At 38.9% G+C, this 16,590-nt stretch overlaps 1 protein-coding gene and 1 long non-coding RNA gene across 4 annotated transcripts in view; both read right to left on the reverse strand.

The window, feature by feature from the left end:
* Nucleotides 1-15,941, reverse strand: part of PRPS2 (phosphoribosyl pyrophosphate synthetase 2) — a 45,598-nt gene extending 29,657 nt beyond the window's left edge. For 2 of the 3 annotated variants that reach the window (XR_004355106.1, XM_032678089.1), the window contains exons 1-3: nucleotides 15,752-15,941; nucleotides 5,665-5,848; nucleotides 3,029-3,049 (exon numbers count right to left, since the gene is read on the reverse strand). Coding sequence is in view for 2 of the 3 variants with exons in the window: in XM_032678089.1 (XP_032533980.1) it covers nucleotides 3,029-3,049; nucleotides 5,665-5,848; nucleotides 15,752-15,873 (327 nt within the window). In the remaining variant the exon portion in view is untranslated. The remainder of the gene's footprint in view (nucleotides 1-3,028; nucleotides 3,050-5,664; nucleotides 5,849-15,751) is intronic. The other variant, XM_032678090.1, reaches the window with a different exon arrangement.
* Nucleotides 6,959-14,557, reverse strand: LOC116782054. Its single transcript, XR_004355107.1, has 2 exons — nucleotides 14,090-14,557; nucleotides 6,959-13,673 (listed from the first exon to the last, which is right to left on the reverse strand). It is a non-coding gene; the product is annotated as an uncharacterized LOC116782054 (long non-coding RNA).
* Nucleotides 15,942-16,590: the final 649 nt, after the last annotated feature.

The following is a 16,590-nucleotide window of genomic DNA, read 5'->3' on the forward strand; positions in this document are numbered from 1 at the left end:
TGTTCTAAAAGCACTGCAAAAACCATAGAACAAAGGTAAAGTGAACCCAACTTTTGAGAACACTGCTTTAAAACAATGTTAGTATCAAGCATTTCTTCATGACACATTAAAGTCTATAGCAGATCCTTATCGGTAAGGGTCTTCTACCCTAGCCTATTTATTTATTCTTTTTTTGTTAACTCATGTTTAATTCTTGGATGCAATTAGGAGTTTAGAATTCCCAAAAGGGACAGGAGGAAGGAAAAAAAAAAACCCTAAGAAGTGAAAAGAACAAAAGAAGAAAAAAAATCTTATTAACAAGGTAATGCCAATTTCAAAAGCTCTTTAAAAGCATGCAAAACAAAGAGCAAAGTTAAAAAAAAAAAAAAAGATAGAAACTATGACTGGAAGATACCCCACTTTTGATTTTGGAGCAACTTCAAAATTTTGTCAGATTTTTTTAAGCTCTGTAAAAAGCAATGCTGCCCTGGGTAGCTTTCTCTAACAGAAATACTAAACAAAACCTGCTGCTTTCTTTTTGTCAATCTTTAAATAGGGCTAATAGCTGGCAATAACACTAGCATGAAGGCAGAACTGCCATTCAGTCTCTGTCTCACGGGCAGACTGGTTTTTGCTGGCACAGTATTCTCTCCTGCGAATTCTCTTTACCAAACAGCCTCATTTAGCCTCTTAGGAACCTCCTCTCCATCCACACCCCACACACAATTACAGAGTATCTCTGCTTTACTTCCATTGATGCTCAAGGGCATAACTGACAATGACCTGAATGACTTCCAATTTAACTTAGATTCTTTTCTGTCTGTGTCCTGTCAAGGAAGCAATATTTTCCTTAAAACTTCTGCTAATTTAGGTGGAAACTTGTCATTTCTGTTTTAACCTACAGATTGACAACATACTTCCAGAACAGAAACTGAGATGCTGCAGCCTTTCTCACGGCTAGATACAGCATATCACTATCATTACTGAAATTCTTCATTTTGAAAACCATGCCTTTTGGGCCCTGTGTTTCACAGAACATCACCTCCATTTGGTCTGTGTAAGATACACAGAAGGCAGATGCAACATCTAGCACCTCCCTAGATCTCTGCAATTCAGATGCAGAAGATGTAGATTCCATAAGAATTTATCATTAGCACTTTAGCACAGTTGATTTTCCACTTACTGAGGGCTGTGGTGCTCTTAATTTCAGTTCTGTAAGGTCAAAGTTCTCCAAGGCTTTCTGGATATTTCTATTATTAGTAGCAAACGTTTTGTTCATGCCATTTGAATTCCTGATCTGACATTTTTAAGCTGGACTTCAAAATATTCTCAAATCTCTGGCAACATCTAACAAAAGAAAGACTTAGTATCTACTCTTTTTATTCTATCACAATGTTTTCTTACCAGCTCTTCACAAAGATTTGTTTTAAAGCTTCCACTAAGCTGGACTAACAGGTGATGCTGAAATCAGAAGTTTGCTCCCCTGCTTGTCCCACTCCTGCTTTCCAGGCTAGACACTTCCACCACTTCCCTTGTGCTGCAGACCAGGACTTGTCTAAACCAACAGCAGCCATGTGAGTTAGCTGCTCAAGTGGAAGGGAAGGGAAAAGAAGATGGCAAACCAGGACCACCCCCACTGGTAGAAACAAGTAACTAGTTCAGGCTAGCAGCTAAAGGCAAATTACATTCTTCTCAGAGTGTGGTTTGCCATTTTCACTCCATCCAGCACATTGAATTTTGTCTTTGGTTTTTTTCATTTTGTTCAATGTGAATACCATTCAGTTTTTCTCATGTATCAGTACCATGAGTATCACTATCACAAAAAAGACCCAAACAAAATACTTTCCTGCATCACATACTAATGTATACGTTACCAGTTGGTACTTCTTTCAGCTGCTGGCCTTGCAGGCTGCATTCCAGAAGGAAAAACTTGAAGTTTTACCACTAGGTAACTTGTTTTAGCACATATGCACACATCACAGATTGCCTATGTGTTGGTGGACAGAGGGTCTTGTAAGGTAAGTTAGCCAGACACCAATATCTGTTTTCTCAAGAATGGGCTAACAGGACATTAAGACAAAAGAAGTCTGCAGCTGACAGCTTCCTTTACCCAAAAGAAAACCCACATGACACATTCAAAAGGATTTAATATTTGCATTAATATTAATTTAATATTGCTTGCATAGAAAGTAAGTTTTGTGCTACGGTATGATCCAAATTGAAGATTATTTTAAAATCAAAGACAGTATATTCATAAGAACTTCAGATAACCTGGCCTCATTATTCAGAAACTTGGATGACAAAGATGAGAAGTCATGATTTTCTTTATATTGCAGTTTGTAAGGTTTGCTTCTGATGAGAGAGGTAAGAACAGAGATTCACAGTATTCATTGTTCCATTCTTTGATACAATTTTAGATTGGTTTCAGAATTATTAGTGTGAAATGTAGCATTAAATTAGGTACAGAAAGTAAATTGTAGAAAAATCACTTGAATTACCAGGAGCAAGGGGAATCCACAAAGCTAATGTAAACAACCTAACGAGTAACTGGGCAATGGACACACAGCTGAAAGTAAAAGTTGTCCACCAAGATCAAAGCTCTGTTGCCTTCAAGCATCTTATTACATCGTCTTTTCAATATTCATCACATGCATGCTGAACCAAAAAAAAAAAAAAAAAAAAAAAAGATTTATAACTGGAACTTTCACTTCCAAGAAAGCCAGTTGTGAAGTGTATGGATACTGAATGTTCACTAATGTATTACTCAAATTTATCATTTCAAAAATGAGATATGCTTTGAAGCTTCAGAAGTTGACAGCCATTATCTTGAATGTCCAAATAAATTTTTAACTAGAATCTAGAAGTTTTCTTAAAGCAAATTATTCTAAAGGATTACTGTCATGGCCTAGGTGAAACACAACTGAAATCAAGAAGTGAAACTGGAAATGTTCCTAGTTATACATAATATAACCCAGTAAGTTTCACCCTTTAAGGCCTCATTAATGGAAAATGCATAGTGTTAGATTTAAAAAAAAAAAAAGATACCTACCCAACGCTCCACGGACCCCTTCTACAAATCAAAAAAACAAAGTTACATGAGTGGTAGAACACCAAACTCACCTGTTACTGTACTTCTAACTTATCTCAAAGGCATCTCTGCAGTATCCTACAGAAATGTGTTCTGCCCACAGCTTGGAAGGTTAGCATAATTACAGGATATATAAATGCAGTTATGGCCAAAGCACAGACACATCTGAGCTAATTTTAAGTTAGGAAGCTTGTGCATCAGAAATATTCTGGTTTAGGGCAGCACGTGATTGAGTCTAAATTAATTTGCCAACTTTTCTATGATTCTCAGTAAGCCTTTTTTTTAACTTCTATTTCCCATTTAAAGGTAGTCCAGGTTTAGTGCTAAAATTTCCCAAGTAGATTACAAAGGCCTTGCTCAGAATAAGATTTGTACTGCTAAGCCCTTTCCTTACATAAACAAGTCAAGAGCACTTTTATTGTTCTCAGCAATCATAACTACACAGAGGTATGAAGAATACATGGTTATTTTAAGCAGAAAGGACTCAGTCTATTTAGTTCTTAATGAATTAAAGTCAATAACTTAAATTCAAACCAGAAAATAGCATTGCACTAGTGAAGATTATACTGCTTCAGTGCATAGTCAAGCAAACTACAGCAATATCTTTCACCATAGAAGAAAATCTGTGTACAATCATAGGAAGAAAATGGCTGGCACTTTACTGACACTTCAGGCAGCATACAAAGCTTGTGCACTCAACATGGGTCAAAGAACAAGTGATGTGATGCAATCCAACAGTAGGAGGAAAGATGTCCCTGTCAATAAGCTGCCCCATGTCGACAACTATATTATAGCTTATTTTGCAACATGGAGGTCAACTACCAAGGTTAATATCCAAAGATGGCAAACATTTTCTCAACTGCAAAACAGAGGGGAGAAAAAAAAACCAAAATAAACAAAAAACCACATTTTGTCTAAAATTGTGGAATTAGAGACACAGAACAGTCTGGAAAAAAATCTCTAAATCCCTGTTAATCAAAATCATTTTCCTAGGCTATCTATCTTCACATGCCGTTTCCAAAATACAAAACGCTCCTTGATGGCATGCTGTGCCACCACACTGGGGGTTTAAGTGTCTCTTGGAAGTCTGCCAGATGGATTTTGACTACCCTTAACAAGACATAATCTAGATGCACGGAAAATTTGGAATATACTCATCCTTTTCCTACACCAAGAACTTAGAGGATGGTCCGGTAGAATCTTCCCATTTGAATTGGTAAAATCAAAACATAGTGACATGCTTTCCTTCCTTTTCAATAAAATGTTTTTTGGTTCACTTTCAAGGTCTTTTGATATAAAGAAGTATTTCACCTCTCCAGATCAAGGGAAAGCATTATTCAATACAAAACACAGCAAAAATGAAGTACCAAAACATACAGGTAAAGAACAGGGTATTACTATTTAACTCCTGAATTCTATTTTTGGAAGAATAACAAGTGGGTCTTGGTAATATTAGTATGGTGTTACAGAGCCTGCACTTAAAGAATGAGTATACCAGAAAAAACCTCTTGTATTTAGTTTTGTTCTTAGACATCACAGGCTGAGCATTACATGTTTTGTAATAACTGCTATTATTTTTAGCTTCTGCATTACTTCTCAGTCTGTTATTTTTTTTAATAAAAGAATATAAAGAAAAACAGAAGGCTTTCAGGATGGGCTTGATGCCCAAAGTGAAAGGGAGGGGGCAGTGCATTTATGGGAAGTACAGGAGAGAGGCAATTTTCCCAAAAATACAATCACTGCAATCCGACCTTTAAAGCCAAAATCACATTTCTTATTACTTCTTTTCAAATGAGTTTAGGTAAAAGTAACATTCACATAACCAATCAGAGAGAGAAAAGTCTAGTTATCTACTTTTTAAAATCAGTCTTACTTGCCATAGAGAGTTTGTTACTGTGTTACCAACTTGGTTGACCTGATATATTTATCAGTTATGACAAATCAAATTCAGGAAAAGGGCACTAAAATGAGAAGAGTATTTATGGGGTTTCCATACAATTTTTGGTCTGCATATATCAAAGTAATTGTTATAAATATAAAAACTTCTTTTTAATATGTCTGGCAGTAAAAAATAATGTTTTTATTAATTACTGTTATGAGTTTCATCAGTTCCTTCCATTTCACTCTGTTTAACCACATAGGTTAAAACCTACCTGCATAACTGTTACAGCAGTTCTAATTTAGGATTTAATTCCATGCAATTAAATTTCTAAAAAGGGTGTATTCTCTTCATATATAGAGATGGAAAAAACCCCAAACAAACCAACCCCAAAACTTTGAAAATGCAGGCAAAACCAATCCCATAAGGTGAGGTTTGCTAGCAAAATACTCTGCAATATACCACACACATATAATGTACCTACTTTTGCAAACTGAAGGCATGTCAATTAGCAAAACACAAGCAAATAAAAATTGTCTCACTTCATTCACTTATAAATAAATTAATTGAACATTTTACCAAAATAAAAAAAGATATGGAGGGGAGAGGGATCAAATCTTTCAAATCACTTAAATATTTATGAAAATTATTAATCTCCAAAAATTCCAAGTGAGCAAGCTGAACAAAAGCCTTTCAAAATGACACAATTCTTACCTACCTTGTCTTTCTTATCTTGCCTGGCATATGGAAAACATGGAATTACAGCAGTCACTCTGGAGGATGATGCAATCTTGCAAGCATTGATCATGATGAGTAGTTCCATTAAGTTGTCATTTATTTCTCCACAGCCACTCTGGATAATATATACATCTTCCCCTCTCACACTTTCACCAATTTCTACACTGAAAGAGTAGGAGATGATCATTTCAACACTTGAATTACTTAAAAAGCACTACTAAAGAATAAAAAAAAAAACAAAACCAAAAACAAACAACAGTTTTGTTTTAACAAACTTCCATAGGTTTTCCATAAACTCTCCATTTAGATTAGGATTTTTATTTTTTTAACAGCAATTTGGATAACTGCCTCCTTGTAACAAAGACTATTTCAAGACAAGCCAGCCTAAAATTTACTTTAGCCTAAATATCTTCTTCATAAGGTGAGCACCAACCAACTCATAATTACAGCTATAACAGTGATGCAGCTCACATTGTTATTAAATTTGATACTGCTTTTTTTAGTCTATATGTTCTGTCCTTGCCATCTCCCAGGTAGATGGCCATTTAAAAAATAATCTAGATGATAAGTACAGAAATAGCATATTCAACTTCAGGCATTAAGTACTCCTTGCCTCAAAATACCTCCTTAAAAAAGGCAATTATATTTCTATAATTATGATGTTACTATGTACAGGAAGCAGGTGTATTTTAGAAGCTGGATATATCAAACCACACTCCAAAACCAAACTTCTTCCACAGATTTCAAGGCAAATTTTGGGACCAGCCACTGCTCACACCACAGAATTCAAAAATTAAATAGAGCTTATAAATGAACAGGAAAAATAAAACTATTGAATGTATTCTTTCTCAATTCTAGATCCAAGCAAGAGAAACATACTACTGAACCACATTAATTTTCACATCTGTTACTCCAAAACTTATGTATAAACTCAGCAGAATAATCTTCATTTTTCCCTAAATCCATGCATAACATACAAAAAACAGACTTCCTAAATACTGAGGTGATCAGACCTTTTAAACCCATGCTCTACTAAGTTAGTCCCAGTTATTAAATGCTAAAATATAGTGGGCCCTTATTTGAAAGGTAGCATCTTTACTCGAGGCACAAACGAGCAAAAGCTTCTAGCTGGAAACTTTTCTAATGGCCCAGACATAGGTAGAATAATTTCTCTGATCATAGAATCATATGGGTTGGAAAAGACCTTCAACGCTGAGGCTTGTGCTGGTCAAACCCAGTTCTAAAAACTTTTGTTTATCAACTTTTAGGGTGCTATGTAAAATTCATTAGCTTTCTGTAGTAAGGAGTTTACTGCTTTAAAACACCTTAAGGATAAGCAAACATTTGATTTATCAGCACCAAGATAGTTAAGTTCATGTTCTTAGCTCCTCTATTAGTCTCCTCTGCAGTCTCAAACAAGCAAAAGATCCTGTCTTAATTTTTCTCTGTAATTTAATACATTTTTTTGCCCAAGAATACTACTAGCAGGATTTCTTACAATCCAAAAGAAAGTGAACCATGTAACACCAGGTCTCTGGAAGGACAGAGAGTTGGTCAGGGACAGACTCATATGCAGGTATGTCTGGAAACTTTTTGGAGGCTTTCATCATGGCACAAAGACACAATTTTCCAGATAAAAACCTGTTACTTTCCTGTCCAACTTCTTGATCAATGACATAGGGCCATTTAGAGAAAAGTATTTTGATCAAAATATTTCCTTAGCTTGTTTTCCTTTTTGGAGCTGAAAAAGTTTTGGTCAACATAAGTTCAGCATGATACTAAGTATATTACATAATTGGAAAAACTACCCAGGCTTAAGCAGAAGCCCTTCTGAACACAAATCCAGCTCTAAGTAAAGCATCTACCCACTAGATGGATGTAGCCTCAATCATTATTATAGCTTCATGGTTATTATGAGGGCTCTAAAAAATTGTAATTGCCACTCGACTCAGCACTTACACAGACCTGCTTTATAACAACTGTTGTCACATATCACACCTTTGGAATACATCCAAAGAAAAATTATTTTAGTACTTCGGTAAAAAAAAAGAACAGCTAGTTTAACAGACATTACACATTAGGAAAAAAAATTGCCCGAATGACATGATCTTAATGTTCATTATATACTGAAAGAACACTGAGTTATAGCACTTGGAGTTGGTTTGTTCCCTAAAAGCAATAATTTCTAAGCACATCACTAAAAATAAGAGGTTTCAGAAGGTCAGGAAATATACTTTAAGATAAATATAGGTCTGGTTAATACAATGGACCTGAAGTGATGCTTTTTCCCTTGTCATTAATTGTATTTTCTTTCCTTGTGCTAGCAGTAACTTTTTCCTCTTGTAAACAACTTAAAAAACAAACATGCTGCTTCTTTCTCTCTTGGTGCATTTGAAAAAAAATTCTTTATGCTTTTAAGACTAAAATGACATTCTTATTTGTCACACAGAAATGTGAGTAGTCACATTTCCCAATCAGCTAGAGAAAGCTGTGCAATCAAGCAGTATCTCTTATTACCTATCTTCTTGGTAGGTATTTGGTATTGAGACGTATTGTGCAGACTCAGCAAAGAGATACACACACAGCTGCCTATTTTACCTCCACCAAGCCAGAGAATAAAGGATAACCAGTCACTGTGTTGCAAGTATTTCATCAGATATAGCCTGTACTAACAACACTAGTGAGGTTTTGGGTGGTGGGTTTTTTTGTTGTTGTTTTTGGGGGGAGAATGGCAGTTTGGGTTTGGTTGTTGCTTGTTTTCAGCTTTTTTTCGCCCCCTCCTTTTTTGTTTTCGTTTGGTTTGGGGTTTTTTTATGTATTCAGACAACCAATAAAAGGCTATAAACTACGGAATCAGATACGTGAAGTATTATATCTCAACTACCTATTAGATAACACTAAGCTAACAGGAGTCAAACTGTGTTAGTTACCTTATTAACATTACTACTAAATTCCCCCATCTATATCATAACTGTTTGGAAGGTTATTTAAACAATTTCACATAGTGAGGACACAGAGAAAGGACATAAGAACAAACTCTTGCCTCAAGATTACAAGTTCTGTTTGGTTTATGCAATTTAATCAAATTCCGCTATTTGGTAACAGTTTAAATAAATGCCTCATTCAAGAAGAGTCAACAGAACCTGTACATTAAAAGCCCTGACATCACACAGTTCTGTTTAAAAGTGAAATTTACAGAAATCAATAGCCCACAAAAGGAATTAACTTGGAGCGAGTTGCTTGGAATTCACAAGCACAAGGCTCTAGCTGGGAAAAATTCACATATGACAGGACACAATGAAAACCAAGTTTAAGTGTTAGTATCTGCCTTCAACTTGCAAAGGCTGATTTGAGAGTTCAATTTAGTAAGCAGAAACTTAGATGAACTAATAACCATGAATTAAGGATAAGGCTCAGAATCTACTTAGGTTACAAACATATTTCAATGGCTGAAGCATCCATTAAGCAAAAATCAGGATCAGGAGTAACAGCAGACTGAGCTCCTGAGCTAGATTTACAGTATACTCCCATCAGAACTCAGTGATAGGAATTTTTAATTTGTACCTTCTAATCAAAAAGCAAACAGTTGTGAGGAATTAGGGGAATAAGTATGCAGAACCAGATTAGGATGGTAAATAATATAATATATCTGTAACTAGGATCCTGTTCAAATCATGCACTTACAAGGGCTCTACATACCTTTTTAAATAATTACAATAGATTAAGTTTCTAGCCATGCTTACAAGAAGCAAGATTTCTTAAGCATTTTAGGTGCCAATAAAGTAGATGTGTACTTCAGGCCCTTTTAATACCCAGAGAAGAAGCCAAAATTTAAGGTCTAGAATCTTCATACAGTGTGCAAAAAGAATCAATATCTCAAAAGTGATCAAAAAACTCCACATGCTGAGCTTGCAATTCATTGAAACCCAGCCAATGGCAAGTGCTCAGCAGTGGGGTGTGTTTGACCTCCTACCTTTGGGAACACATTTTGCAGAGTAAAGTCTTTTAATGCAAGACTTCCAACTTAGTGGACAAATATTTCAACTGACATGATGTTACATAAAGTGGGTACTAGCAAAGCCCAAAACAACAAAGAAATAATAAAAATGCCAGAGTTGGTTTTAAGTTTACAGGGATCCCTTATCTCCTGGTCTCCCCTCAACTCTACGCTCTTCCATCTTAAAAGCTCTAAGACAAACCCTCTGCTAAATCTTCATTAACAACTGCCTAATGGTGGGGACTGCTGTGGTAAGTATCAGAAGACAGAAAATATCTTCTTACTCTGGCACACAGCCTACCATCGCCAAGAGGAAAATACCCTTCCTTGAGCTAGCTCTGGGTTTAGCCACATGCAGTCCAAAAGGAACCCTCAGAAATTTGGAAACAAAGGTCTAATAAGTCTGAAAATGGGCAAAAAGTCTCCAAAAGCTGAGTACCAAACTCTGCAGCTAAGGACATGTGGGTTTGTTAGTCATTATTCTCAACAGTCTTTTTTTTTTTTAATTTCAAGCTTTTAGCATCTACACAAAGATAAATAAAAATATAAATAAACATACTAAAGATATCTTTGTGATAAAAGTGCACAGTAAGGTCAATACAGTGGAAGCCTCAAAACAAAAGCATTGAAGGATTTGAGGGCTTTTCTGATACAGAGCAATGAAAAATGTAAGAGATGGCTATATTTGCTGCATCCTCAGTTCCCTGTACAAACAAGACACTGCGTTGTTGTGGCTTAAACCATGACAGACACATACAACGTGAAGTCTAGAAACAATCTTTATCTTATTCAACCAATCTGATAAAATCTGTTTCTCCAGCCTCCCCTTGCTCATGACAAGGTAACTGAGTGGGGAGGGAGGGAAACAGCTGCCTCCACTGACACAGGCAGATCACAACCACTCCAGTTGCGAACCACTGCTCAGCAGCTGGGCATTGTGAAGAGACAATTCACATCTCAGCATATTCCCTAATCCCCACTGCCTTCAGCTGATGTAACATCAGTTTATGACCTGAGCTTGTTCATTCCATGAGTAGAGATCTGCGAACATCATAACCATCTACTCCAGAGAGGGTGATGCAGCTCCTGGCCTCCACATCAGCTGAACTCAAAGCAGGTTATGTGAGATGCAATCAGGTCATGTCTCATCTGAGACAACTGCAGTACAAGATTTGGAGGATGTTGAAGGGAAGATAAGAGGGACATTTTACAGCCAGGTGCTGAATTATGCATTCCTGATATATAAGTTTCTAGGTTTGTTCTTGATTCTTTCAATTATTTACTTGATAGAAAAAAACCAGTTTCATTACCCCACTTTGTGTGAAATAGAGACCCAAACCCATCCTTGCATGAATTCTCCAAGGAAACATCCGCTACTTTTCCTAACTTCCAAGATTAAATTTCAGTCCAAGACACTAGTTTTGTTTATTTAGTTACAAACACATGGCCCTCATACCAACAGCATAGCTTTTCCCATACAGCAGGCGATGTCCCTTGGTAGTCAAGCCATATTTCCCTCTGCAAAAGCTAAATGGCATTCACTTTAAGCTGATGTTTCTGAAACAACCCAGCTTCAGTAGCTAAATAAGGCTGTGGGTAGGAAGCCTTCAAATTCACATGTGCCAGGCAGGACTTCAAATCCCCTCCTCTTGGATCAGGAAAATATTCATTTCAGACACTGAATCTGACAGGAAGAAGCAAGGAAGCTCACAGGAATGGGCGGGAGCCCCAACTTCTTTCACCAGGAGAGATGTATGTAAAAGAATGCCATCTACCACTCTAGTTTCTCCAGTTTGAGAATAAAAAGTACTTTAAGGGCAGAGTTAAAATAAATAGTCTTTAGAGAAGTAAGAATACCATATCTTGTAAGAAAATATATTTATTTATGAAGTGATACATTCAATGATTTTTTTTTTTAAAAAATCAGTTGAGTCACCAAAAATATCTGCACTGGGGTTTATTTGTGTATCAACTATAATGAAATGCCATCTCAGTGTATTTGGAGACAATTTTGTGAAAAGCTTCAGTGTGTTTAATATCTGTATGCATCTGTTAACATGTCTGTAAAACAGAGCTTCATGATGCTGAGGCTACAACAGCCACCCCTGTTTAAGGACTTCCATTCCTTTCTTCTTCCTCCAGCCTGCACAACTCTGCTGATGACAATTGCTTGTCGGGTTTGAAGAAGATAAACTGACAGCCCCCCACTGCAGCCCTTATCATTTTGCCAAATAAATAAGGTGGTGCCACCCAAGCTCCTACCATGGCACTGTGGCTGGCACATAACGGACACAGAAGCTTTGAATACTAAACAGACTTATCTTCCACAACCAGATATTACTGAGGTGCTCTCTCACTGCATTTGTTAGGGTTGCTTGACTTTAGTATCCAGCTGAAGGAAAGCATTTCCATAGAGTTTAGAGGGGGGGAAGAAAAAAATAGGGCAGTGATTGAGTCTACCAGCAATTTCCCTCACTTCCCCTAGCACAAACATTATATTCATCAGTTATACACCTGCAAGAATACTGAATGCCTAAATCAAAAGAGAACTGTGATACCACTAGATATACCAGTCTCAGAATAAACTAAAAAGAGAAGCCTTTCTCATTTTAAATGTTCTGGAGTTGGGACTGTACCTGCCTATTTAGCCACAGTGCTTGTCAGTAGTGGTCCTATCCCTGGCTAATCTCAGCATTAGTTTCTCAAACGCACTTATACCTGCTAAGGACTAGGACTGAAACCTAAAGCCTGTTTGAGTGGAAATATAATGGCTCTTCCCTCCAGTAAAGAGCTTCCAGCCAAAACGCTTTGACAAGGATTTTAAGCCTGGGGCTGCACACAACTATCAATTTAGGCATCATTTATATTTAAGAGAATGCAGCAAAAAGCAAAATAGAGTTTTTAACAAAAGGTAAACCTTCTCTGCAACTTGCTAACTTAACAGATCTGACAAAACGAGTTTGTTGACCCTCAGACCCAGGCTTATCTGTTTGCACAGGGGTTTGTCCGACTGCCACTGGGAAGGTTTAAGGTTCTTTGAGCTTTTTAACTGTCACGTTCTAGTATTCTGCAATACCGCACGTGTATTTTGTAATGCCAACACACTAGTTTATAAATTTAAAAATGCAACAAAAATAAGGGGGAAAAAAAGACTGTGCATGATTCACTTGATATGGGAAGAATTTTTACTTACATACACACACAATGAAATTTTGTTACATAGGCACACTGAAAATCCAAATGCCTTACAAAAGGACCACTGCAGCACAAATATCAGCTTTACCTTTAGTTTAATATCAAGTACATTGTTGAGGAATTCTCTTATTACTATTGCTAATTTTTTTTTTTTTATTAAGGACATTAGTCTGGAAAACTGGAAAGTCAATATCTCGAAATAAGTTGCTAAGGATATTGCAAAAATTACCTACTTAAAACATTATATAGAGGATACAACTTTATTTGCTGAAGGGGAAACAAGAACTTCGTGTTAGAATCTCAAAAGTAGAAAGTTGTAAAAAAAAACCCAAACCAAACCAAAACAAAAAAAAAAAAAAAAACAACTAAACCAAACACAAAGATTTAAAGTGGTAAGGCATTTTAGTTCAGGGAATAAAAGAAAGATAATGTCAGCATCACGGTGTTGCAACAGAAGCAACTAGAAACATGTTTCTGTTAAGTACATTCCTCATATCTATACCCCACTACATCCCTACTTGCCTAAGAAAATAAACTGGCACTACTAGATTAGCCAAACCACTGACATACTGTAGCCACCACTACCTTCTTTGTTAATGGCAGAGGTCAATATTCCACACCTGGAAAAATAGGTGGAATGACAGACTAGAGATTATTGCATCCTGAAGTCTAGAGTTTAATTTACCTCATAAAATAAATATGCAAACTTTGGAGATAAACTTCTACCTTGGATGAAATCTAAATCAATTTAGTGCTGCTGTTTGTTATGTTTTAAGCAGAAATTAAGATAAGTGTCTCTGGAGAACAAACATTAAAAAAAAATAAATTAGACAAGTTAGCAAGAAGGTCATGCAACCAAATACACAAATTAAGTTTTATCATGCAGAAAGAGATCAAAGAGCAATAAAGTGAGTATGAGGCTGGAAAGACTTGAGAGAAGATTTAAGCTTTCATTTGATCAGGAATGAATAGAAGAGCTAGAGTGTGCAAACATTAGGTTGCATAAACACCAATGGAAGAGGGTTTATAGTAATGCCAGTGAGCATAACTAGAACAAGAGCAATTAAACTGAGAATGCAAAAATGTAGACAGAAGAGAAGGACAAGCTTTGTAAGAGCAACTTTAGAATACATCATATTAATCTTTCAAAGGAAGCAATGGAAACACACTTTTTCAGGAGTTTCAGAACAAGAACAGATAAAAATAAACATACAAGAACTTCAGAAACTAGTCAGCTACTTATAGTCAGAAAGTTGTGTTTCAGTCTAAGCTGGCAGCCTAGACTGACATATCTATATAGAAAACAGCTGCACAGCTCAGGGGATGAACGTACCACTTTCACCTGAATTTAAAATTCTTCATCAAAATTGAGCAAAATAAGTGGGTCAGAAAGCTAAGATGACAATCTAGTAAAGAGAGATAACATTGGTAGAAAAAGCACTGGCAAGCACATTCTCAGAGAGACCAGGTGAGCAAGCTATCCTGATAGCTTCATGCAGAACTTTTTGCACTGTTGCCAGAGTTATTTTCTGCATTTGGCCGGCCAGGAGCATGGTATGACTGCACTTTTAGGAATTGGTATAAAATTTAATGATCTTATCATCTGTGGGAACCTTTTGGGTAAGGCGGCGCAGGTCAGTATAAAATTTATCTTTTTCAGCAGGGTCGGCTTGGAGAGTTGGGGCATATATACTAAAGATGACAACATATTGCTTGTTGTGTAGTGGAAGGCGTAAGGAGATAATGCGGTCAGAGTGACCTGCAGGCAGATTTTCAAGTTTAGGGACAACAGAGTTTTTAATCATGAAGTCAACTCCTGAAAGATGCCTTTCGGTTCTGGGTTTACCTGACCAAAAGAGTGTGCAACCAGCACCACGTTCTCTAAGGCTGCCTTCCTCATGGAGACAAACTTCACTGAGAGCAGCAATGTTGATGTTGAGATGTGACAGTTCGCGGGCAATTAGAGCAGAACGATGCTCAGGATGCCCGCTATCCACAGAATTGAGCATGGTTCTGATGTTCTAGCATGCGAGTGTCAATTTGGGTACACCTTTGAAGGCAGGTGTATGCCTTTGTCTCTGAAACTTTGTTTGACCGCATCAGAAGATGCCCGTTGGCCACGGTTAACCAACCGAGTACTTTTAGGAGTAAGCCAAGGCCATCACAACAACTGTATTACCCTCATGCATGACTATCAGTCTTGGGCTTTGGAGGGAAGCCATACTGGAGCTGTAATTGGTCCACCACATGCACAGCTGGCTGCTGATGCAAAATAACGACCGGCTGCGACAAATTCTGCAAGTGTGATTTGCCCTTTTTAAACTGTCATCACCATCCTGTCCTTACAAAACTACATAACATACAGTAGGTCATAAAATCAAGATGATTTTTTTTCAGGTAGACAAAGCTGATCAACCGCATAGTTAACTATCTGCGAGCAGTGGGATGCACCTGTCGCCGCAGACGGGCCGCTTGTTGCAAACACCATCCTCACCTCACAGGAGGCAGGATGCTCTTTGCCCGGCCGAGGCCGTGCAAGCCCTGCTCCGGCCTAAGAGCACCCGACGGGAGCGCTGCCCAGCCGGGCCAGCACAAGCCAGCCGGGACGCCTCCTGTGCGGTGCTCGTGCTCCGCAGGCGGTCAGGGAGAGTGGGGCAACCAGGAAGGGACCGGCCATGACACACCTGACCACCCCGTGTCACCGCGTCTGCATCTGCACCTGCCGGAGGACACCCACACGCGAGACCCGGGGGTGACACCGGGGCGGGACCCGCCGGCAGCAGCAGCCCGGCCACGGGGGTGTGTCCAGGGCGCGCCCGTGACGCCGGCGGGGCGTGAGAGCGGGTAACGCGGCGAGGGGAGGTCGGGGACGCACCTGGTCTCCTGGTTGCTGAATTTCTTGGTGACCACCTTGCCCAGGTCCAGCCCGAGCCGGTCCGCCACCCGCTGGGACAGGTCGTGGTGGGAGCTGCCGCTGAACAGCACGATGTTGGGCATGGCGGGGGCGAGCGCGGGCCGGCGGGCGAGGTCCGGGCTGCGGCGAGGGCGACAGAGGAGCGCGGGCACCGCGGTGCGGGGCCAAATAGCCGCGGAGCGGGCCCGCCCCCGCCCCGTCGCCCGGAGCGGGAGGGACCGGGGCGGGGCGAGCCGAGGGCGCCGCGGGGCACAGGTAACGCCGGCGGCCCCAGGGGTCACGGGGGGCCGTTCGGGGGGGCCCTGCCCCTCCTGGTCCTCCTGCTCTTCTTCTTCCACGTCCCGAGCCTCAAGCCCAGGTGACCTCCCAGCTGCTGTCCTGCCTCTGGAGCAGCGTTCGGCCGGGCTGTGCCTTAGGCGTGCAGAGCTCTGCCTGCGCTTCGCTCCCGCACTTGAAGAGAGGCACGAAGGGAAGATCCTCACGTGAGCTCGGCTATGGGAATATGTGGTTCAGGTGACACCGTCACCTAAAAAAATCAATTGCCGAATACAGCTGTAGGTAGGTATGTGTTTAGTTAGATCTGTATCTAACTAGTTTTACTTACCAGAGCTGTCCTTAAATAACCCACAACCGATTCTATATACATACTGTTCATTTTCCACTAACATGTTTTTGTCGATTGTTGCTTAGAAATAAGCTCACAAGCAAACTGCTGTCTGAAAATTGACAAAGACAAAAAGATCTTAGCTTTCAGGTGAGCTGTTTTAGGTTGTATGTATACAAATAAATAAATTGCATTG

Source organism: Chiroxiphia lanceolata, chromosome 2 (genome assembly GCF_009829145.1).
Source record: "Chiroxiphia lanceolata isolate bChiLan1 chromosome 2, bChiLan1.pri, whole genome shotgun sequence".
Classification (NCBI taxonomy): Eukaryota; Metazoa; Chordata; class Aves; order Passeriformes; family Pipridae; genus Chiroxiphia; species Chiroxiphia lanceolata.